Source organism: Schistocerca serialis, chromosome 4 (assembly GCF_023864345.2).
Source record: "Schistocerca serialis cubense isolate TAMUIC-IGC-003099 chromosome 4, iqSchSeri2.2, whole genome shotgun sequence".
NCBI classification, from domain to species: Eukaryota; Metazoa; Arthropoda; class Insecta; order Orthoptera; family Acrididae; genus Schistocerca; species Schistocerca serialis.
In genome coordinates this window covers 125171299-125195091 of record NC_064641.1, presented here as the reverse complement: position 1 = coordinate 125195091, position 23793 = coordinate 125171299, and the positions used below count along the sequence as shown (strand labels likewise).

General features: G+C 41.7%; 1 protein-coding gene across 1 annotated transcript in view; it reads right to left on the bottom strand.

Annotated features, from left to right (window-relative positions):
* The window catches only part of LOC126474314 (huntingtin-like), a 110471-nt gene that overhangs the window by 67844 nt on the left and 18834 nt on the right, over window positions 1-23793 (bottom strand). Inside the window, exons 4-6 of the mRNA XM_050101780.1 lie at window positions 11226-11365; window positions 10897-11119; window positions 7547-7637 (exon numbers count right to left, since the gene is read on the bottom strand). Coding sequence (XP_049957737.1) covers window positions 7547-7637; window positions 10897-11119; window positions 11226-11365 — 454 coding nt within the window. The remainder of the gene's footprint in view (window positions 1-7546; window positions 7638-10896; window positions 11120-11225; window positions 11366-23793) is intronic.

The window sequence follows — 23793 nt, the reverse complement described above, 5'->3', positions numbered from 1 at the left end:
TGCGCGCGCGCGCGCGTGCATGTGTCTACTTTAGGAGGAATCCTTTTGGCCAAAAGCTCACATGTTTAGTAATCATTTTAGCATGAGTGTCTGTAGGTCAACATCTCCACAATATGGTGAGGAGTAACTTGTCTTTTTCCAATATTTTCATTATTCCGTCCTGGATTTTTCAAATATAATATCAGCTACAGAAGTATGGACTGTGGAAATTAATTAATGAAGGATGTTTTTCATAAATCTAATTTGGCTAAGACAATGAAATAAGGTTGAAGTAAGGCAGAAGCAACAGTGAAAAATGTTTTGTCTCCAAAAAATGTTCAAAATTTCATTGATGTCTTGATATTGTTATTGTCGTCTTGATCCCAGAGACTGATTTGATGCAGCTCTCCACGATACTCTATCCTATGCAAGCTTCTTCACCTCTGAGTAACTACTGCAACCTACATCCTTCTGCATATGTTTAGTGTAATGATGCCTTTGTCTCCCTCTACAATATTTACCCTCTGCGTTTCCCTCCAATACTAAATTGGTGATCCCTTGATGCCTCAGAACATGTTCTACACACCGATCCCTTCTTCCAATCAAGTTGTGCCACAAATTATTCTTCTCCCCAATTCTATTCAGTACCTCCTCCTCATTAGCTACTCATCTGATATTCAGCATTCTCCTGTAGCACCACATTTCGAAAGCTTCTATTCTCTTCTTCTCTAAACTGTTTGTCATCCGTGTTTCACTTCCATACATGGCTACACTCCACACAAATACTTTCAGAAAAGACTTCCTTACACTTAAATCTATACTTGATGTTAACAAATTTCTTTTCTTCAGAAATGCTTTCCTTGCCATTGCCAGTCTACATTTTTATATCCTCTCTACTTCGACCATCATCAGTTAGTTTGCTCCCCAAATGCAAAACTCCTTTACTGCTTTAAGTGTCTAATTTCCTAATCTAATACCCTCAGTATCACCTGATTTAATTTGAATACATTCCATTTCCTCATTTTGCTGTCGTTGATGTTCATCTTATATCCTCCTTTCAAGACACTGTCCATTCCATTCAACTGTTCTTCCTTGTCCTTTGCTGTCTCTGATAGAATTACAATGTCAATGGCAAACTGCAAAGTTTTTAGTTCTTCTCCATGCATTATAACTCCTACTCCAAATTTTTCTTTTGTTTCCTTTACTGCTTGCTCAATATGCAGATTGAATAACATCGGGGAGAGGCTACAACCCTGTCTCACTCCCTTCCCAACCACTGCTTCCCTTTCATGCCCCTCAACTCTTACAACCGCCATCTGGTTTCTGTACAAATTGTAAATAGTCTTTCTTTCCCTGTATTTTACTCCTTCAGAATTTGAAAGAGAGTATTCTAATCAACATTGTCAAAAGCTTTCTCTAAGTCTACAAATGCTAAAAATGTGGCTTTGTCTTTCCTTAATCTATCTTCTAAGATAACTCGTAGGGTCAGTATTGCCTCACGTGTTCCAATATTTCTATGGAATCCAAACTGATCTTCCCTGAGGTCAGCTTCTACCACTTTTTCCATTCTTCTGTACAGAATTCGTGTTAGTATTTTGTAGCCGTGACTTATTAAACTGATAGTTTGGTATTTTCACACCTGTTAACACTTGCTTTCTCTGGGATTGGAATTATTATACTCTTCTTGAAGTCTGACGGTATTTTGTCTGTCTCGTACATCTTGCTTACTTGATGGTAGAGTTTATATGTCTTAGAACTCAAGTAATTTTTTTCTCTGTCTCCAACCACAAAAACAGACAGATGTTCCCTCTAGTTGTAATGTATTTTGATCCTGAAAAGGCAACAAGAAATTGGCTTATCGACTTCATTCAACAGGCTGATGAGACAACTAATGGTGTGCACAGTCTGATCAAGTCTTCACTGAAATTTTCATAATTTACATGTAAAGAATGCCACGGCAGGGGGGCATGCATGTGATGCATAAGATGCAGATACTGAAATGCTTCTCTTGAAAATATATGGACATTTGCCTTTATTAGCGATTCCAAGAGAACATGATACAGTTGTACAGTTGAGATCTATTGTGAGTAAATATCTGTTAACCCACCCTTAAAATCATGGTCAGATTTTGGTCATCTCCCTGAATACTACAATCAAATGTTGGTTGCTTTAACTGTCAAGTTTCAATCTCATTCAACAGACTGCAAATAGCAGTACAGCAATCTGCCAAAATTGCTGTTAACATCATAGATCTTTGTAATAAAAATATTGAAAACAATAATGGGAACTTCTGGATGGAATATAAATGATGGCTGGACTAAAGCTAACCTCTCCGGTCTACCTGAGGCACCGAGCAGTTGACAGACATGTAGTAAGACTGAGGAACAAAAATGTTGACGAGCTGTAAGACAATGTCCTGTTTTAAAACTAATATAAAACACACACAGTCACAACTGGATTGCCCTGCCCAGCTACACTGTCCCTGCACTGCAGCCTGATTGGAGTGACAGGTTATGAGTTAGTGGAGTGGGTGAGAGGAGAAATTAGAGGGAGAGGGTTGGTGAGGAGAGGAGGCAAGGGAGTCAGATAGATGCAAGGATGATGCCTTTGCAATGAGATAAGAATGGGGCACAGGTGAGCTCACCTATGTGCACGTGGGGGAAGTTTCATGTGTCATATGATGGAGGGGAGGAATGAGGTGAAGTTGGAGATAGATGGAACACACGATAAGGGAGGCACCACAGAGCAAAACCCGGGTAGAGATTTCAGAAGTGAAGTGAAGTGAAAGGCATGGAGAAGAGCTGGAAGGCATTTATTCATGCTCTGAAATGGTGCACGTCCTTTTTACCCCTCCCAAAGTGGTATTCTGGTGTTCACCCAATCTGTGAAATACTCTATCCCATCCTAGCGTTATTCCACAGCTACCATCAACCCCTTGCCATGGAGTTACACCTCTATGGAAGATCCAGTTGCACAACCTGTTCTATGCACTCATGCAGGAAATATTACTCCAGTCCCATCACATGTATATGTTGCCCTATCTCACGCTGGGTCACATATGACAGCAATCAAGTCACTTACCAATCTGTGGTTGTGACGTCTACATCAAAAACAGCACACTGATTGCAGCTTAGTTTGTAGATCTCATGACTGGTTTCACAGATGGCCCTGTCTTCTATCGGATAAGAGATGCCTGTAACTGGACAGGAGTACATGGTAGCGAGAGGACGTATGGGACAGGTCTTGCACTTAGATCTATTGCAGGGCTATAAGACGTGAGGCAAGGGGTTGGGAGCAGGGGTGGAGTAGGGATGGACAAGGATACTGCCATGGTCTCTAGCCTGCTGAGGAGCACCGCAGTCTAGGGTCCATGGAAAAACCATGAAAATCCACTCCATTACACCACACACACACAGATCTGGTCTGCAGCAGATTGGTGGGACTAGATCCAATGGGCAGGGCATGCACATTAGTGGGAACCGAATGGCTTCAGATCGGCAGGCCCGATCCATTACAGATACCCGCAGAAATGGCCTCCGGTTTTGGCCCATTGTGGAAATCCACTCCAGCTATTCAAGAGCCACAGACAGCACGTTGATGAACTGCGACCACAGTGATCAATCCATGCAAGAGATAATTTCTTCAAATACTCAGAATCAATAATAATGAGGATAGGTAGCAACTCACTGTAAAGATGATTGCTGAGCCACAGACAGGCATTTAGAAAAGACAATCCCACACACAACTAAATTTTCAGCCATAGCTTTTTGTCAGAAAACGGGAGCACACATACATTCACATAACCACTTTGACACAACTCACACACACGACAGCCATCTCCAGTAGCTGCATCTACAGTCTCTGAGAATCAGATCCAAACAAATCACTCTTCATGCTTCCTTGCCTCTCACTGGTAGCTGCTAGGCTAGTGGAAAGAAGTGGTGGCAGCAATGAATGAGGGAGTAGGGAAGCAGTGCACATACTCAGCTGTATCCATCCTCCAACGATGCACAACACCTCAGTAAAAAAAACCATTTCATCTACTGAGACAAAAATGAGATTTTTCCAGCGTCTTTTTCCAAATTTCCCTGATATTTCCATGATTTCAATGATGTGTTTGAAATTCCCTGATTTCCACAACCTACGGCAACCCTGTAATTGCCAACAAAGGTTCCACTGCTATGGTTATGAAGCGCAGGAATTATTGGCAGAAAGACTCAGCCAGCTGCCTCATACTTACACCTGCAAAGCCTGCCACAGTGAGCCCATTCCAGAAATCCAACAGGATCTCCAATTTCTCCTAAAATCCCTAGGCCCCACCCAGAAATTCCCCCCTCCCTCCCCCCCCCCCCCTCCCCTGCCCCATCAGCCCAGCCACACCCCACACTTCTAACTTCTATTTCTATGCTTCCTAAAATCCATAAACCCAACCATTCATAACACCCTGTTGTGGCCATTTATTGAGCCTCCACTAAGAGAAACTCTGCTCTCATGGACCAACACCTTCAGCCTATTACCTGTAACCTACCCTCCTATATAAAAGTCACAAACCATTTTCTCCACGGACTTTCCACAGTTCCTGATCTTTGCTACATGGTGCACTGCTCGTCACTAGTGATGCCACCTCCCTCTACACCATCGTACCTAATGTCCATGGCCATGTTGCTATTGAACACTAGTTTCCCCAAAGCCCAACTGACTCCAAACCTACATCATCATTCCTGGTCACCATCACCAACTACATCCGCACCCACAATTCCTTCTCCTTTGAAGGCATTACCTATAAACAAATCTATGGTATGGCAATGGGCACCTGCATTGCTCCATCCCATGCCAACCCTTTCAAGGGCCATCTGGAGGAATCCTTTGTAACCATCCATGGTTCAGATTCATTGATGACATCTTCATGATTTGGACTGGGGATGAGGACACACCATCCACATTTCTCCTAAACCTCAACACCTCCTCCCCCATTCACTTCACTTGGTACTCCTCGACCCAACAAGCTACCTTTGTTGATGTTGACCTCCACTTCAAGCACAGCTACATCAGAATCTCCATCAATACCAGACCCCTACCAGTCAACAGCAATACCTCCACTTCGACATCTACCACCCATTCCATACCAAGAAGTCCCTTCAGCTTAGCCACCCACAGCCATTACATTTGGAGTGACCAGCAGTCCCTCTCTGAATATAATGAGGGTCTCACTGAGGCCTTCACATACCGAAATTATCTGACTAATAGATCTCCTTTGCCTTGTCTCTCCAAACACCTACCACCTCCTGCATACCAACTGTTGCCCCACAAAGGAGCACTTTCCTAATGACACGGTCCAATCTAGAACTAGAGCAAATGAATCAAATTCTCTGCCAGGGTTTCGACTGCCTCTTGCTGTGCCCTAAGATGAGGAATATCCAATGCACTATCCTTAATACCCCTCCCATAGTGGTATTCTGTGCCCTACCGAACTTACACAATATCATGTCCGTCCCTATTCCAGACCTGTTCCCAAACCCTTGCCTCGTGACTCATATCCCTGCAATAGACCTATATGAAAGACCTGTCCCATATATCTCCCCACCAACACCTAATCCAGTCCAGTTACAGGCATCTCCTATTCCAGGGCCAGCTGTGAAAATAGTCATGTGATCTACAAATTATGCTGCAACCACTGTGCTGCTTTCTATGTGACAATCACAACCAACAAGCTGTCTGTCCACGTGAAGGGTCACCAACACAGTGTGGCCAAAAACACCTGGATCACCTAGCTGCTGAAAATGCTACCCAAACAACATGTGTCACTTCAATGACTGCTTCACAGCCTGCACCATCTATATTCTTCCTACTAATTCCAACTTTTCTGGACTGTGCAGGTGGAAACTCTCCCTACAATATGAGTTACATTCCCACAATCCTGTTGTCTCAACATTTGTTAGTTAGAAGAAGGCCTGGTGGCCGAAAGATTTTTTTTTAAATAAAATAAAAACTCAACCTCTTCTTTGCGTAGTTAGTAGCAATCTATCCTTACTATAGTACTGTCATTACGCAGCATGGATTTTCAGTTACTTACAAAATATATAAGTAGACATGAATAATAAAGATGTAGAAAGCTAACATCATTTGCTTTACTTAAAAAGCTTTAAGAGTTTGCACATAAAAGATTTGGATGCATTATTTTTCAGCACATCCTTGTATAATGTTAACATTATAAGTAAAATAAGGGAAAGGCAACCACCCACCAATGGCAGATCAACGCTTGGAGCACAGAAACACATAACAGAAAACAGCAATAACACTAGCTTTTGAGCACTAGCTATTTTTCCTATCAAGGGTACACATTAACACACACACAATGACACTCATAGCTAAAAGCACACTTCACCATGGCTATACGACTGCGCGTTAGTGTCGGTGTGGGCATGTGAGTGAAATGTATATACTTTTGCTGGAAAAAGAGCTAGTGCTTGAAATATAGTGTGAATGCTGTTTTCTATTAAATCTTTCTGTTCTCCAAGCATTGATCTGCTATAGGTGAGTAGCTGCCTCTCCCTTATTTTATGTACTGCTCCATCCAAGAATTTTCCATTATTGTTTAACATTATATACGTTTAATGAAAACATGTATGGTAACAAAATACCACAGCAAGTTCAGTCCAGCTTTCATGTAAATAAAATGATTAAAAATTTCAAAGACTGCCATTCAACACTGAATCATATGTTGAAAAGTATTATGCGGATTACAACAAAATGCACAACAACTACTCAAAAATATATACTGCAGTGCCTGTGTTGTTCAGAAGTACGATGCGATGTTCCTTCAGACATGCAGGGATGTTCAAAGGATCAGGCAATACAGCGACTACAGCTGTTATGAAATATGTGAAATGTATTCACAGTTGCAAATATGGTCAACCATCAGCTGTATAATGAAATGACAACATGGAAAATTTGTGCTGGGCTGGAATTCAAACCGCGATTTCCCGCTTATTGCAAGCAGTCACCTAATCATTTTGCTATCCGAGCACAACCAGGCCGGGTCCAAACTTTCACATATCATCAATCACATGTATACAACCTCCATGTGTTCATCCATTATGTATATTATTGAACAGGTGAGACATTTTGATTGAAAGTTGCTTGCAAGCTGTTTTTCTTTTTTTTTTAAATAGAAAGTTGCATGTTCAGTGTCGGTGGATAAATGTCTCCCCTGTACAGGAATATACACAATGGATGTACAAGTGCAAGTTGTAAGCACACGGCTGATAACATAAGGAAGTTTGGGTCTAGCTGTGAATCCTGCTCGGATAGCATAATACTAAACCAATCGCTCAACATAAGCGAGAAATCCAGGTACAAGTCCTAGTCCCGCACAAATTTTCACTGTCATCATTCCATCACACAGCTGATTGCTGTCAATATTTGCAACTGTGAATATGTTTCTTGTATTCACAAATATGTTCTTGTAATGAAAATTAATAACAATAATGGAAGATGCAACACATACATCTAAAATCCATGTTGTCTTCAGTAGTAAATAACTTAATAATGTGTAAAAAAAACTTACCACAAAGTCACAGTACAGGATAGTACCACCCTTCCTCACTACTTCCAAGTTAACACAAGAGGATGGGCCACAGCTTTCAGTTTCAACGGGCCTGAGAGGAGACACACATGCACAAACACAATTATTTCACCATTTGTACTCAACAAGTCCATGCATAAAGAAAAAAAGAAGGTTTCAGGCGCTTAGTGTAGTACTAAGCACTGCAATATTCTAAACATTATCAATAAAAGTATTCAGTTTTTCAATATTAAAATTCCTTTTTGGAAAATGTGTAAAGAAAACATATGAAAGTGCTTGTAAGATGGAAGGAGGAAGAGATTCTGTACACAACTGCAGCTATGATGTTGATATTCACAAGGCTAAGTAGAGTAATTTCTATATAAATTGCTTCTCAATTAGCAGCAAAATATTTTATTTAGCTTGCTCTGTTTGTATTTCTTCATACAAGCTTGTTTCGGCTAGTATGGCATTGTGAAGTATTTTTTCATACAAGCTTGTTTCGGCTAGTATGCCATTGTGAAGTGTACCTGTTGATACTAGAATTAACTTAATACTGAAATTACTGAAAAGTATTATTAGATACGTGAGCTTGTTTCAGCTAGTACGCCATTGTGAAGTGTACCTGTTGATATTAGAATTAACTCAATACTGAAATTACTGAAAAGTATTATTAGATACGTGAGCTGTGTGTCCAAGGAAATCATGTCGCCAATTGTTTAAAAATCTGAAATTATGAACAGTACCCTCCCTATATGTCTATGATATTATCACTTTTTGTTCACCATTTAGAATTATGCAAGGAGAACTGCTTTGATCACATTTATAACACAAGGGAATAAAGAAAATTTATGCTCCGTGCTCATTGTTTAAACTTATATGCTCCGACTCCCCAGTATATTGATATGAAAATTTACAACAAATAAAAGACCAAGATTCACTGAAAAGAAATCTACATGATACTCTGCTAAGCAACGCTACTACTCAGTTGACAATTTCAGAAACGAAGAACTGAATATTTGAGCAGGATGTAGTTTATAAATCGTCTTGTTATGTGAATATGTACATATGTCTTTTCACAAAAAAGTTGCATTAATGTTTAAATATAACTCCATCTTATTAACAATAGCTTTATATCAGAGAAATTGTATTAACCATATTTTGACATATCTCCTGTACTCTAATCAAACAATCACATAATTTCATACTATTTTTGGCCAATAAAATGACAGTTCTCGCTCCTATCCTGCTTCATGTTTACGGAGTGAATTGTACCTCTTAAGGTCGTACATAGTGGTTGTGTATAATATTAGAATTTTGTCATTAACTGCAGTTAAAGGCTGTCTATGGTTTTGCATATCATGGGGTTTTTATTCATTTTCTTTTTCTAAAATTTCATTTAAGTCTTCTACAAAATTTTTATGTTTCAAATTAGTTTATTCATTGAGAATGTCATTGGGATACTTATCTGTATGAGTGTAAATTTCTAGTTCTTCCAAAATGTTCATGGTGGGACTTTAGGTATTGTATGTAGAATTTTTAAACCATTTTCAATGTGCTCTGCTGTGTGGTTTTGGTTCTACAGCTGTAAGCAGAAGTTTGACTGGTCGCTTTAACAGTTCCTCATACATTCTTTCAATTGAATTGTACAGCTTTACAGAACAGTATCATGAGAACTTTCCAGAAAAAAAAGTTATCAATGAGTCGATCTCACCGCCATCTTGAACAGTTTCCAACTTTTGGCTGTGTCAGGTGAGGACACAAATCTCTGCACCACCTTTAATTTTCTCCATTTTGTCATCCTCCATGATGTTCCAGTTCTTCCCTCCTCTCTTTTCACTTTCTTGTAATCAGTTAAGCCATCTGTTCCTTAGTTTTCCTTTTATCTCTTTTCTCAAAACATCATGTTACTCATCACCTCTGGTATCCTCTATCCTTCCATTCTTCTCATGACACCACACAATTCCAATCTTGATGTTCATATTTCATCCTGAAAAGACCACAAACCATGCTCCAAGTGGGAATACTTGGTTTTCTCTTGAGTGCACTAGGACATGTTCCCACCCCAGTTCTGCAATCAGTTACAAACAGATTGAGAGTATTACCACAGGAAACAGAACAGCTTTTCTTAAGTGAGTCTCTTTCTTACTCACTTTCAGATGGTTTTATCAGAATCTCACAACTGGAAATCCCTATCAGACTGAAATTCATAAACAAATCTGACCCTTTTTACTGGACACATGCTGATTTGAATCTTGTTATATTTAATTAAAAAAAAATATTTATCTTCTGTTGTGAAACATACTCTGTATTTTTTTCAATTCTTAAACTGCTTTCTTTTATGTTGACATTCAGCTTCAGACTTTTGTGCACATTGTGCTCACCAACAATCAGCAGTAGCTCCATTTCAACAACTGCTTATGTGGTATCACCACTGCAACACTTTGCATTGAAGAAAACACTTATCACAAATGGGGGGGGGGGGGGGGGGTTAGAGTACTCATACGATCTACCAATAGACCAATGGTCTGGCCTTGGCAGCCAGGGTCAGCATCTCTGCTACATGGTGATTAGCAACTATCTTTTTCATAACACTGTCAATAGACGAATATGTTTTGTCCAGCATTTTGTACTTACACAAATGACATCAACATATCAGTCAGAATAAATGATTACAGAAGGCCACAATCGCTGTGTTGCCGTCGAGCACACTGCAGAACACAACAGTAAGAGAAATGGTTGCTTGTTCTCTGGTGTTCTACCTGAGCTCCAAGATTTTGGGCTGCCCAGTGAAATCGAATATGTTTCATCACAAGCAGAGGATGCTGCTATAGGTGCAATATTGTCAGCAAGTAAGGCTGATTTTCAACAGAGGCAATTAATGGTGTACAACAATGGACGAGACCTTCCAGCATGCATGCAGCTAAGAGTTACTTTTTTCTAACATGTGGATATAACACTTTTTACGAAAATTAAAAACACTGTCCTTGTCATCTCATTGTGGAAGACTTGTGCATTCTTTGAAAACCAGAAGCCAGATACACCAGTGTGCTTAAAAATCCACACCATGTCTCTATACACACGGTCATAGTAATTGCTTGTGGCTGTCATGACTTGAGTTTCTCAAATAAAATTTTATGTCTCCCAGGTTGCAATACAAGAGGTTACATTCTAAAACTTTCCTTCCTTAAAGGTGCACCTATTGAGCCACCACCATTAACACACACACATAAGATTATATAAACTACAATTACATACTACATTTTCTTCATAATGTCTTTAAGAAATATCCACAGGAACTTACAGTAATTCATTTAAATCACAAATACTGATTAAATAGAGAAGAGACTAACCCTTCATCCATCAGTAAAGGAACTGGCTTTGTACGAAGAATGCTGGCCCAGAAACTGCGATCACAGTAACCCAGAAGAATTAAAAGGTAGCACCACAAGAATGTTAATAACGGACAGCGAGCCGCGAGTTCCAAAAATATCTTATTCATGTTCCCGACCAGGCTATCAGTTGGACTCACTTGCACCATCTCCATAGCTGCTGTGGCAACCTTACAGTAGCTACCTAGAAAACAAACATTTTCACACAGTACATGGACCAAGAGAACATCTCACATGAAACTGTAATTAATAGGAACTATTTTTATTTTATCTTTCAAATCGAAACCTACCTGATTCGAACATGTATATACAGTACAGCAGGAAGTGAGCAAACTGCTCCTGTAGGTAATCCCAGGCAGGGTCAGCTGCTGGATTGAAGGCTTCTTTATGAATCCGTTTGCCAACCACACTAATAACTCTGAGTAGGAACCTACACAAAAAGATTGAGAAATAAGCCTTGAGAAATGAGCCTTGAGCAGCTGCTGGTGAAGTATCAGTGCAGCGGTAATGCAGCAGCAGAGCAGCAGCGAGTCGCATATTTAGCTTTCATATTTGTTTTGTAGTTTGATTCTTAATTTCTTTCTGAGTGTTTGTGCGCTTGTCTATTTAATTACATAAAATCCTTGCGTATTATCGTATTTGAGAGGAGTTATATTGCTTACTGGTAGCTGTAAAGTATAAATTCGTGGAGTCGTGAGTCAGTTGTTTATTTTAGACAGCCAGTGCGCTTTTGACACAGTGCAGTGAGCCTTGAGGAGCCGCTGGTGAAGTATCAGTGCAGCAGTAGTGCAGCAGCAGTGCAGTAGCGAGTCACATATTTAGCTTTCATATTTGTTTTGTAGTTTGATTCTTAATTTCTTTCCGAGTGTTTGTGCGCTTGCATATTTAATTACATAAAATCCTTGCATATTCTCGCATTTGAGAGGAGTACTATTGCTTATTGACAGCTGTAAAGTATAAATTCGCAGAGTCGTTAGTCAGTTGTTTGTTTTGGACAGCCAGTGCTTTCTGTTTATTTCGTAGAGTCAGTTAGCAGCAGACAGAAGCCAGTGCAGTTTCATCTGTGCTTGCAGAGTGACGTGTGCAAGCAGCAGTAGCAGAAACTAGTCGTATTTCTGTATTAATTCCGCAGGTTTAATTCAAATTACTTTGTGTGTTTGCGTGCTTGCGTGGAGAAATTTTTCGGATCTTTGCGTATTTTCGAATTAGAAAGGGACAGTATCAAATTTTAATAATGGTAGAGTGTAACATCACATAGGCGGTTGTCATTCGTACTAATACAGGGGTAGGATCGCATTGTAATATCTGTATAGTGGCATAGTAATGGTCATTTGATTGCTTGGTTCGTAAGTAATTGTTCATACATCGCAGCTCAATCTGGCGCTGGTGACGCAACTGTGCAGTCACATATTGCTATTTTATTTGTCGCAACTCTATAAGTCCAGACATTAGCAGTAGGATGGATAAGGTGCATGCGTGCTGTGTGCGGGCACAGGAGGAACTGGCTGCAGTTCGCGAGCAGCTGAACTTGCTGTTGGCCACGGTCAGCCGCCTTCAGGCTGCTGCCTCGAGGTGCAGCGGCGGCGGAGGGTCTCGCGCGTCGCTTGAGACACCCCAGGTGTCGCTTGCTGCGTCCGCTGACTCAGCAGCCGAGGCACCTTCTAGTGTACCCGGCACATTGGGGCCGTCCTCACCTCAGGGTGAGTGGCGGACTGCAACGTGTTCGCATCGCTCGAGGTGGAGGGTCAATGTGGAGGCTGGCCTGCTGGCCTCACCCATTCATCCTGACAGTGGGCAGGTGGCCGCTCCTTCAGCAGGGCCTGAGCAGGCACACGGGGGCAAAGGCTTGCTGGTTATTGGGAGCTCCAACGTTAGGCGGGTGATGGAGCCCTTTAGGGAAATAGCGTACAGGGCTGGAAAGAATTCCAACGTGCACTCAATTTGTCTGCCGGGGGAGGAGGGGGGGAGGGGGGGGGGGGGACACTCATCCAAGATGTGGAGGCGGCCTTGCCTGCAGCTATCGAGCATACGGGGTGCAGTCGTCCGCAAGTAGTTGCTCACATCGGCACCAATGATGCCTGTTGCTTGGGTTCTGAGGAGATCCTCAGTTTGTACAGGTGGCTGGCAGATTTGGTAAAGACCGCTGGCCTCGCACGCGGCGTGCAAGTAGAGCTCTCTATTTGCAGCATCGTTCCCAGAGTGGACCGGGATCCTTTGGTTTGGAGCCAAGTGGAGGGTCTCAACCAGAGGCTTCGTCGACTCTGTGACGGTCTTGGCTGCAGATTTCTAGACTTGCACTATTGGGTGGGGAATTGTAGGACACCCCTAGATAGGTCAGGGGTGCACTACACAAAGGAAGCGGCTACTCGGGTAGCAGAGTACTTGTGGCGTGCACATGGGGGTTTTTTAGGCTAGGCAGTAGTGCGAAGTGTCCTGATGAACACTCTCTAGTCGACGTGCAGGCAGGGAAATCAGGATGTGCTCAGTGTAAAGACAATTCAGCTATCAAGATATTAACAGTAAATTTTCAGAGTGTTCAGAATAAAGTTCCAGAATGTACTGCTCTCCAGGAAACGTGTGGCGCGCAAATTATTTTCAGGACTGAGACCTGGCTGAACCCTGAGATAGGAAGTTCTGAAATATTTAGTGAGGGTTTGAACATGTATCGGAAAGACAGATTAGACACCGTAGGAGGTGGTGTCTTCATTGCAGTTGACAAAAATATTGTGTCTACTTAGGTCGAAATAGAGTGTGACTGTGAAGTTATCTGGACATGTTTAACAGGCCTAGGAGAAATAAAGTTAATTGTTGGGTGTTATTACCGGCCACCAGGTTCCACTGTGACAGTTCTAGAATCATTCAGAGGGAGTCTACACACTGTACCGCAGACGTACCCGGATCACGCTATATTAGTCGGAGGCGACTTCAACCTACCTAGTATAGACTGGGATATCAATGGATTCATTACAGGTGGTGCAGACAAGCCGTCGTGTGAATTACTTTTGAACACATTATCCGAAAACTGTCTTGAGCAGCTAAATCGACAGCCAACGTGTAATGGAAATATTTTAGATCTGGTAGCCATAAACAGACCAGACCTCATCAACAGTGTCAGCGTTGAGACAGGGATTAGTGATCATGATGTTGTCATTACGACTATGGTTGCAAAAGTTAAAAAGTCGGTCAAGAAGGCTAGGAGAGTATTCTTATTAGAAAGAACAGATAAGCAGTTGTTAGCATTCCAGTATGATGGACGTGGAAGAATTATGGGCAAATTTTAAACACATTGTAAATCACGCATTGGAGAAGTATGCGCCAAATGGAAGACAGTAAAACGGACGGAAAAGATCCAAAGTGGTTTAACAGCGCAATTCGGAGAATGCTCAGGAAGCAAAGACAGTTGCACTTGTGGTACAACCACTACCACCGTCATACCTTAGCAAAAGATCTTGCTGAAAACCCAAGGAAATTCTGGTCTTACGTAAAATCGGTAAGTGGGTCGAAGGCTTCCATCCAGTCACTCACTGATCAGTCTGGCCTGGCAATGGAAGACAGTAAAACAAAAGCAGAAATTTTAAATTTAGCATTTGAGAAATCTTGCACGCAGGAGGAGCGTACAAACATACCGCCGTTTGAGTCTCGTACAGATTTCTGTATGGAGCACATAGTGATAGACATCCCTGGGGTTGTGAAGCAGCTGAATGGGTTGAAAATAAATAAATCGTCAGGTCCTGATGGGATTCCAATTCAATTTTACAGAGAGTACTCTACTGCATTGGCTCCTTACTTAGCTTATCGCGAATCTCTTGCCCAACGTAAAGTCCCGAGTGACTGGAAAAAAGCGCAGGTGACGGCTGTATATAAGAAGGGTAGAAGGATGGATCCTCAAAATTACAGACCAATATCCTTAACATCGGTTTGTTGCAGGATTCTCGAACATATTCTCAGTTCGAATATAATGAATTTCCTTGAAACAGAGAAGTTGCTGTCCATGCATCAGCACGGCTTTAGAAAGCATCGCTCCTGCGAAACACAACTCGCACTTTTTTCACATGATATCATGCGAACCATGGATGAAGGGTATCAGACGGATGCCCTATTTCCTTGACTTCCAGAAAGCGTTTGACTCAGTGCCCCACTGCAGACTCCTAACTAAGGTATGAGCATATTGGATTGGTTCCCAAATATGTGAGTGGCTCAAAGACTTTTTAAGTAATAGAACCCAGTATGTTGTCCTCGATGGTGAGTGTTCATCGGAGGTGAGGGTATCATCTGGAGTGCCCCAGGGAAGTGTGGTAGGTCCGCTGTTGTTTTCTGTCTACATAAATAATCTTTTGCATAGGGTGGATAGCAATGTGTGGCTGTTTGCTGATGATGCTGTGGTGTACGGGAAGGTGTTGTCGTTGAGTGACTGTAGGAGGATACAAGATGACGTGGACAGGATTTGTGATTGGTGCAGAGAATGGGAGCTAACTCTAAATATAGATAAATGTACATTAATTCAGATGAATAGGAAAAAGAATATGAAGCAACTGATGTAGAACCATGAAACTTGAAATTCAGGGTTCCAGCGCTGTAATTAAGGTAAATTATGGAGAGGTAACAGAAAACAGAAAGCATGTCTTTTCAAGAAGCATTCATGAATTCCATTTACATGCTATGATAAACAAAGCAAATCAACTAGAACTAGCAGCTAAACAAAATGTTAATAAATAAGTATTACATGACAACATCTGGTGACTAATAAAGTAAATCTCCCTAAACAACATTCAAGGTGTGTTCACAATATATTGTAAATAATAATGATACTTCATTTCTCTTAAAATGCGAAACAAAAATAAGCTCATGATGGTAATTTTCTTTCCAAGTACTGATAGCAATATACTAATGACCCCATCGGGACCTCCCAAGTCAAAGCTGCTCAGCTTGATACTATGAAATGGAATGGGGTATGTTTGAAATTTGAATGTTAAGTGGGAATTGGAAAATTTGTAGAGAAAGGGAGACGGACAGGATGTTGGCAGACATGGTAAGTATGACAGAACTGAAATGGTCAGAGAATGAAGATTTATGCTAAGCCAAGGTGGAGAACTGGGTGGGTGACTATTAACAATGCAACCAATTCTTATTAGAGTTGAATTCGTGGCCATAGTATCCATCACTGCATGACAAAATACAAAACATGAGGAAATTCAATTACTGATAAAATATGTCACAGTCCTGGAAAGCTGAACTGTTATACAGAGACAAATTACAGAAGAATATGGATTCATTGGAAGAAACAAGATAACAGAAAGGTTTCTGGTTTCAACATCAGATTTTGACAGACTGCAACAACCAGCTCTTCCTAAATCACCACAGAGTCAGATATGCTCAGTAAAGGGTGGGAGAATATATCAACTGGAGTGCCTCATGGTCAGACAGAACATTTAGGCTCTAAATACTAGCCTGAATATGATTCTGAGATGCATATATGAGATCAGATGATAAACTGGTAGAGGGTGCAGAGCAGGAGGCTCTATGAAGCCTGATGAGATTCACAACTGGGTGCACTCTGGAAATGCTGGCTAATTTCTCGATAACCAACAAATAATGTAGAAGTTAGAAAGTAAATAAATTGAGTAAACTAAAACTTCCTGGATATTAAAACTAAGTGCCAGACTGGGATTAGGACCTGGGGCCTTCGCCTTTATGACAAACTGTTCTACTGAGCTATCCAAGCATGACTCACAATTTGCCTCTCAGATTCACTTCGGTCAATACCTATTCTCCTACCTTCCAAACTTCAAAGAAGTTCCCCCAAATATCTTGCAGGGCTACCACTTCAGAAAGAAAGGATACTGTGATGAAATGCATCAGCCATGGCCAGGTGAAATGCTTCCTCCGTTTCCAAAATGAACTTCCACTTTAAAGCAGAGTGTGTGCTGATTTGTAACTTCCTGGCACATTAAATCCGTAAGAATTAAAGTTCAGAGAGCACAAACAAAATCTTTAAGGTTCACCAATGGCATTGTTATCTGACAAAGACAGCCAAGAACTTCAAAATTACTGAACAGAATGGATCATGTCTTGAAAATAAGTTATAAGATGAACCTCAACAAACGTAAAACACAGGTAATAGAATGTAGTCAAATTAATTCAGGTGCTGCTGGGAGAACTAGATTTGGAAATGAGATACTCAAAAGAGTGGATCAGTTTTGTTACATGGGCAGTAAATTAAGTGAATATGGCAGACGTGAAGAAGAAATAAAACGTAGGTTGCAATAGCTCGAAGAGGTTCAGGTGGAGGTAACAACTAATGTGGGTTCAAAAGAACAACAGTGACAACCAACGAGAAGAGAAGAATCAAGAATTTCTGTAGAAATGAAACTTCAAATCACAAATTTCACACAAAGAGTGCAAAATAATGATGTCACAAGATCTGAAAAGTGCTCAGTAAATATGAAGTTGAAAAGCTGTGAAAGAAAGCTCTGGGATATTGCATAAATTGTGGTAACAAACAATGGAAAGTGCAGGACAGAACAACAACAATATTGAAAAAATAGAACTGCAGAAAGTCAGAATGAAAAAGAATGCTAGAAATGTTCTGCTTTCAGACTTTGCCCTTCATTACAAGTAGAAAACACACACTTTCACACAAGCATTACACACACATGGGCAATCTTGCCTCCAGGTTCTATGGCCCAGCAGCAAACTGTGTCTGAGGTGTGCAGCAATCCGGGTAGTGGGGATATTGAATAGTGTAATGGTACTTTGACTACCGCGCCTCTGCCAATACAAAGATATAATTTACGATCACGCACGCAGAAGAGCGCTGCGCCAGCGACCGATTTTTAGAAATAATTTTGTTCTTTACTTTTGCATAGGTTTTTGTTTTTAACAACTAACTGATTACACTCTCTCTCTTGTCTTCATACGAAAGACGTGTATTTTTCGGCGATGTGTTGAATGTGCTTTTGGGTGGAAATTAAAATTACATTACAAAGTGAGGTTGTTTCAATAGTGATTCGAGGTGGTTATCATCAAATTTGTAAATTGATCATGACAGTGACAACTTGAAGAAGTTTTCAACAGACGGAGAAAAGTGAAAGACGGGTCGTCCTACAAGAGAAATTAGGAGGACAGCCATGAAGACTACATTTTAATTAATACTGTGTATCTAACAAGATTATAAGGTAAATTTCAATTAGTTTCTGATGCTATTTCCGTACAGTCGCTTTTTGTAGTGTTGCCGACCCGGTCTGCCATGCACGGTCAAATTACAGCACGAACTCAATCAATAATACGAAGTCCGCCTTTACCGTAACTCAAACCACCAAAATTCCAAACCCAATCAGATTTTCTATTTTATATTTTTCACGGCAGAACCCCGAGGAGAAGGGCACACTACTTACAAGTAGAAAACACACACTTTCACACAAGCATTACACACACATGGGCAATCTTGCCTCCAAGTTCTATGGCCCAGCAGCAAACTGTGTCTGAGGTGTGCAGCAATCCGGGTAGTGGGGATATTGAATAGTCATGGGGAGGTGAGGGGTCATAGCAAGGTAAGAAGGGAGAGTGATGCTAATGCTGCCTGCAGAAGTGTGCGGGGATGTGGTGGGGAGATGTAGTGCGTTGTTAGGTGCAGTGTCAGGAGACAGTGCGGGTGTGGGCAGAGGCAGGGGGAGGGGGGGGGGGGATTACAGGAGCAGGTAGAAATAGAGAAGGGGAAATTACTATGCAATTGCTCTGGTGAGAGAAAAGGTGTGTGTATTACTCGAGTAGGAGCAAGGATGGGGATAGGCAGGAGGAGGAGGAGGACAGGGACTAATGATGGTTGAGGCCAGGGGAATCACAGGAAAGGAGGATACATTGCGAGCAGAGTTCCCACCTGCACAGTTCAGAAACACTAGTGTTAGTAGGAAGAATCCGGATGGCACAGGCCTGAGAATCATTCATTAAAGAGAACCACATTGAATTGGGCACATTTTCAGCAACTGGGTGGTCCAGCTGTCTCTTGGCCACAGTTCATCACTGCTTATTCATTCGGACAAAATGCTTGCAGTAGTCATGTGCATGTTGAATACTGCCCAATAGCTGCGGTTAGTTTGAAGATCACCTGGCTGCTTTCACAGGTGGTCCTGCCTTTGATGGGGTGGGAGATACCTGTGACTGGGCTGGGGCAGATGGTAATGGGAGGATGTATGGGACAGGTCTTGTGTCTAGGCCTATTACAGGGTTATGGGCCATGTGGCAAGGGTTTAGGAGTAGGGATGGAAAACGATATTGCATAGGTTGAGTTCAAAGCAGAATACCACTGTGGGATAACTGGGTGCGACAGAAGGTAGGACACTGCTCATTTCAGTGCACAATGAGAGGTAATCGACCCCTGATGGAGCCATTGATTCAATTGCTCCAGTCCAGTGTGGTACTGAGTGATGAGAGGAGTGTTGCTCTGTGGCTGGACAGGGGTTACATTACAGGCGGTAGGTGACTGGGGAGCCAAGGCATGGAAGATCTGTTTCTGGACAAGGATGAGAGGGGAATTGCAGTCTGCGAAGGCCTCAGCGAGATCCCTGGTATATTTTGAGAGGGACTGCTCATCATTACAGATGCGATGACCACGCGTGGCTAGACCATATGTGTCTTCTTGATGTGAAATGGGTGATATTTGTGAAAGTGGAGGTACTGCTGGTGGTTAGTGGCTTCAGAGAGACGGAGGTGATGTCCAGGAAGGTGGCTCATTAGGTAGAGGTGAACTAACTAAAGCAAGTGGGGGAGAAGGTGTTGAGGTTCTGGAGGAAAATGGTACCCTCATGCTTAGTCTACGTCATGAACACATTGTCAGTCGATCTGAACCAGGTGGGAGGTTTGGAGTTCTGGGTAGTTAGGTAGGATTCCTCCAGATGGCCAGTGAACAGGTTAGCATAGGATGGTGACTTGCAGACACCCATTGCTGTATCACAGATTCAAATCAAAAGTAATTGTAAGTGAGGATATAGTTAGGCATGGTAACAGTGAACGGAGTTGTAGGTTTGGAGTCTGTCAGGCACTGAGAAAGATGGTATTCAACAGCAGGAACACCATGGACATTGGCATTGTTTGTGTACAGTAAGGTGGCATCAACAATGACTAGCAGGGTGCCAAGTGGTAAAAGAACAAGAACTGTGTAGATTTGGTGCAGGAAATGGTTGTCGTCTGTGATACAGGAGGGTAAGTTACAGCAATAGGCTGAAAGTGTTGGTTCACAACAGCAGATATTCTGTCTGTGGGTGCAGAGTAAATGGCTACATCAGGCATTGTAGGTGGTAGGGTTTGCTTACTTTACAACGCATGTAGAAGGTATAAGTGTGGGAAGTGGTGGGGGTGAGGAGAGAGAGAGAGATTTAGGGGTGAGGCTTGGGACGGAACTAAGGATTTGAGGAGGAAATGGAGAGTCTAGCTGACATCTGGAATGAGGTCTATGTGGCAAGGCTTGTACAGTAAGAAATATGACAGCTGGCAGGTCCCTGCAGTTCATAATCACAATGATGGAGTCTTTTTTGGTAAGCAGTATCATAAGAACGGGGTCAGATTTTAGGTGGTGGATTTTGGTTCTTTCTGTGGGTGTGAGGTTGGTTCCCATGTGGAGAGACTGCGGGAATCATGGTGAGGCAAGGTTCAAGGTTAGAATATTCTGGAAAGTTAACTTGGAGATTTGGGGGCAGAGAGTATGGATTACAGTTGGAGGAATAAGTTAAATCATGTAAGGTTCAGTATGGTTGTGGATTGGGTTTGACTGATGGGGTTAGTGGTGAAAAAGTGTTTCCACTCTAGTGATCATGAGAAGGACAGAGGGGTCTAAACAAACTTCTATCTGCAATGCAAATGTTGCCAGACATACATGATATAAAATTAAGTAAGCTGGATTACTATGTTTACTTTCATTCCATAATGTCATATGAGAGTACATCATCAATAATAAAATTTGTCATTAAAATACATCTCTTTTTCAAACTAACAACTCAGTTCATGCAATCAATAACACAAATAGGAATAATCTTCACAAAGACTTATAATCACTTACTTCTGTACCAGAAAGTTGTCCATTATTCAGGAACACTCATTTTCAGTAACTTGCCAGCAGCCATAAAAAAGTTTTACTAATAATAATATTCAGTTTAAGGGGAGCGTAAAAGGTTTATTAATGGCCAAATCCTCCTACACCGTTGATTTTAATAAACCCTTGATGTGTATATCTTACTAATAATATCATATAATGTGAATATTGTAGGCCTTCAGGCTTTCCCGGCTTGGCATAGTCACCTAAGAAAAACAAGGTTTCTGTTGGTAATCCACATCATACTTCATGATAATCTGATAACATAACTCGCAATCTTCAAGAATGACATCTTCATTATTTGGCAACATGGCAGGGAAATGCCCCTTGTTTTCCTGGAAGATTTGAAGTCACTCCACCCTAACCCAAAATTCCCAATGAAAATGGTACAATTCCCACTCTTAGATGTTCTTATCCAGAGGAAGGCAGGTGGCAGTTTTGGTCATAGTATTCACTGAAAACCAACTGATACTGATCTATACCTGCAAGTCAGTAGTGGCCACCATCCAGCACAAAAGAAAAGTAAAGTATACTCAAAACTCTGGTTCACTAGGCAAGAAACTTTCAAATCTAGACAACTTCACAACGGAGAAAGAGCACCTACAGACTGTGTTCTACAAAAACAGATATTCTTCCCGAGATATTCAGAGGGCACTGTGCCCTGTTCTCTGTCAGAGGGGTCATTAGAAGTGCAAGAAGAAGCAAAGAAGGCCACTTTTTTGCCACATGCCGGACCGATATCTGACGAAATCAGCAGAATTTTTCTCAAATATAATGTCAAGAACATTTTCTGAACGCAAAACAAGATTAAGGTTCTATCAGGGAATGTGAAGGATGATATGGGTCTACAGGCACTGGCAATTACCACATACCATGAGAATGTGGTATGTAATATATCGGCCAAACCACCAGAACCGTTAGTGTAAGGAGCACCAATGGCACAACAGACTCAAACAGGCTTCTACATCTACATCTACATTTATACTCCGCAAGCCACCCAATGGTGTGTGGCGGAGGGCACTTTACGTGCCACTGTCATTATCTCCCTTTCCTGTTCCAGTCGCGTATGGTTCACGGGAAGGACTGTCTGAAAGCCTCTGTGCGCGCTCTAATCTCTCTAATTTTACATTCGTGATCTCCTCGGGAGGTATAAGTAGGGGGAAGCAATATATTCGATACCTCATCCAGAAACGCACCATCTCGAAACCTGGCGAGCAAGCTACACCGCAATGCAGAGCGCCTCTCTTGCAGAGTCTGCCACTTGAGTTTGCTAAACATCTCCGTAACGCTATCACGGTTACCAAATAACCCTGTGACGAAACTCGCCGCTCTGCTTTGGATCTTCTCTATCTCCTCCGTCAACCCGATCTGGTACGGATCCCACACTGATGAGCAATACTCAAGTATAGGTCGAACGAGTGTTTTGTAAGCCACCTCCTTTGTTGATGGACTACATTTTCTAAGGACTCTCCCAATGAATCTCAACCTGGTACCCGCTTTACCAACAATTAATTTTATATGATCGTTCCACTTCAAATCGTTCCGCACCCATACTCCCAGATATTTTACAGAAGAAACTGCTACCAGTGTTTGTTCCGCTATCATATAATCATACAATAAAGGATCCTTCTTTCTATGTATTCGCAATATATTACATTTGTCTATGTTAAGGGTCAGTTGCCACTTCCTGCACCAAGTGCCTATCCGCTGCAGATCTTCCTGCATTTCGCTACAATTTTCTAATGCTGCAACTTCTCTGTATACTACAGCATCATCCGCAAAAAGCCGCATGGGACTTCCGACACTATCTACTAGGTCATTTATATATATTGTGAAAAGCAATGGTCCCATAACACTCTCCTGTGGCACACCAGAGGTTACTTTAACGTCTGTAGACGTCTCTCCATTGATAACAACATGCTGTGTTCTGTTTGCTAAAAACTCTTCAATCCAGCCACACAGCTGGTCTGATATTCCGTAGGCTCTTACTTTGTTTATCAGGCGACAGTGCGGAACTGTATCGAACGCCTTCCAGAAGTCAAGAAAAATAGCATCTACCTGGGAGCCTGTATCTAATATTTTCTGGGTCTCATGAACAAATAAAGCGAGTTGGGTATCACACGATCGCTGTTTCCGGAATGCATGTTGATTCCTACATAGTAGATTCTGGATTTCCAAAAACGACATGATACTCGAACAAAAAACATGTTCTAAAATTCTACAACAGAACGACATCAGAGATATAGGTCTATAGTTTTGCGCATCTGCTCGACGACTCTTCTTGAAGACTGGGACTACCTGTGCTCTTTTCCAATCATTTGGAACCTTCCGTTCCTCTAGAGACTTGCGGTACACGGCTGTTAGAAGGGGGGCAAGTTCTTTCGCGTACTCTGTGTAGAATCGAATTGGTATCCCGTCAGGTCCAGTGGACTTTCCTCTGTTGAGTGATTCCAGTTGCTTTTCTATTCCTTGGACACTTATTTCAATGTCAGACATTTTTTCGTTTGTGCGAGGATTTAGAGAAGGAACTGCAGTGCGGTCTTCCTCTGTGAAACAGCTTTGGAAAAAGGTGTTTAGTATTTCAGCTTTACGCGTGTCATCCTCTGATTCACTGCCATCATCATCCCGGGTCTGGATATGCTGTTTTGAGCCACTTACTGATTTAACGTAAGACCAGAACTTCCTAGGATTTTCTGTCAAGTCGGTACATAGAATTTTACTTTCGAATTCACTGAACGCTTCAAGCATAGCCCTCCTTACGCTAACTTTGACAC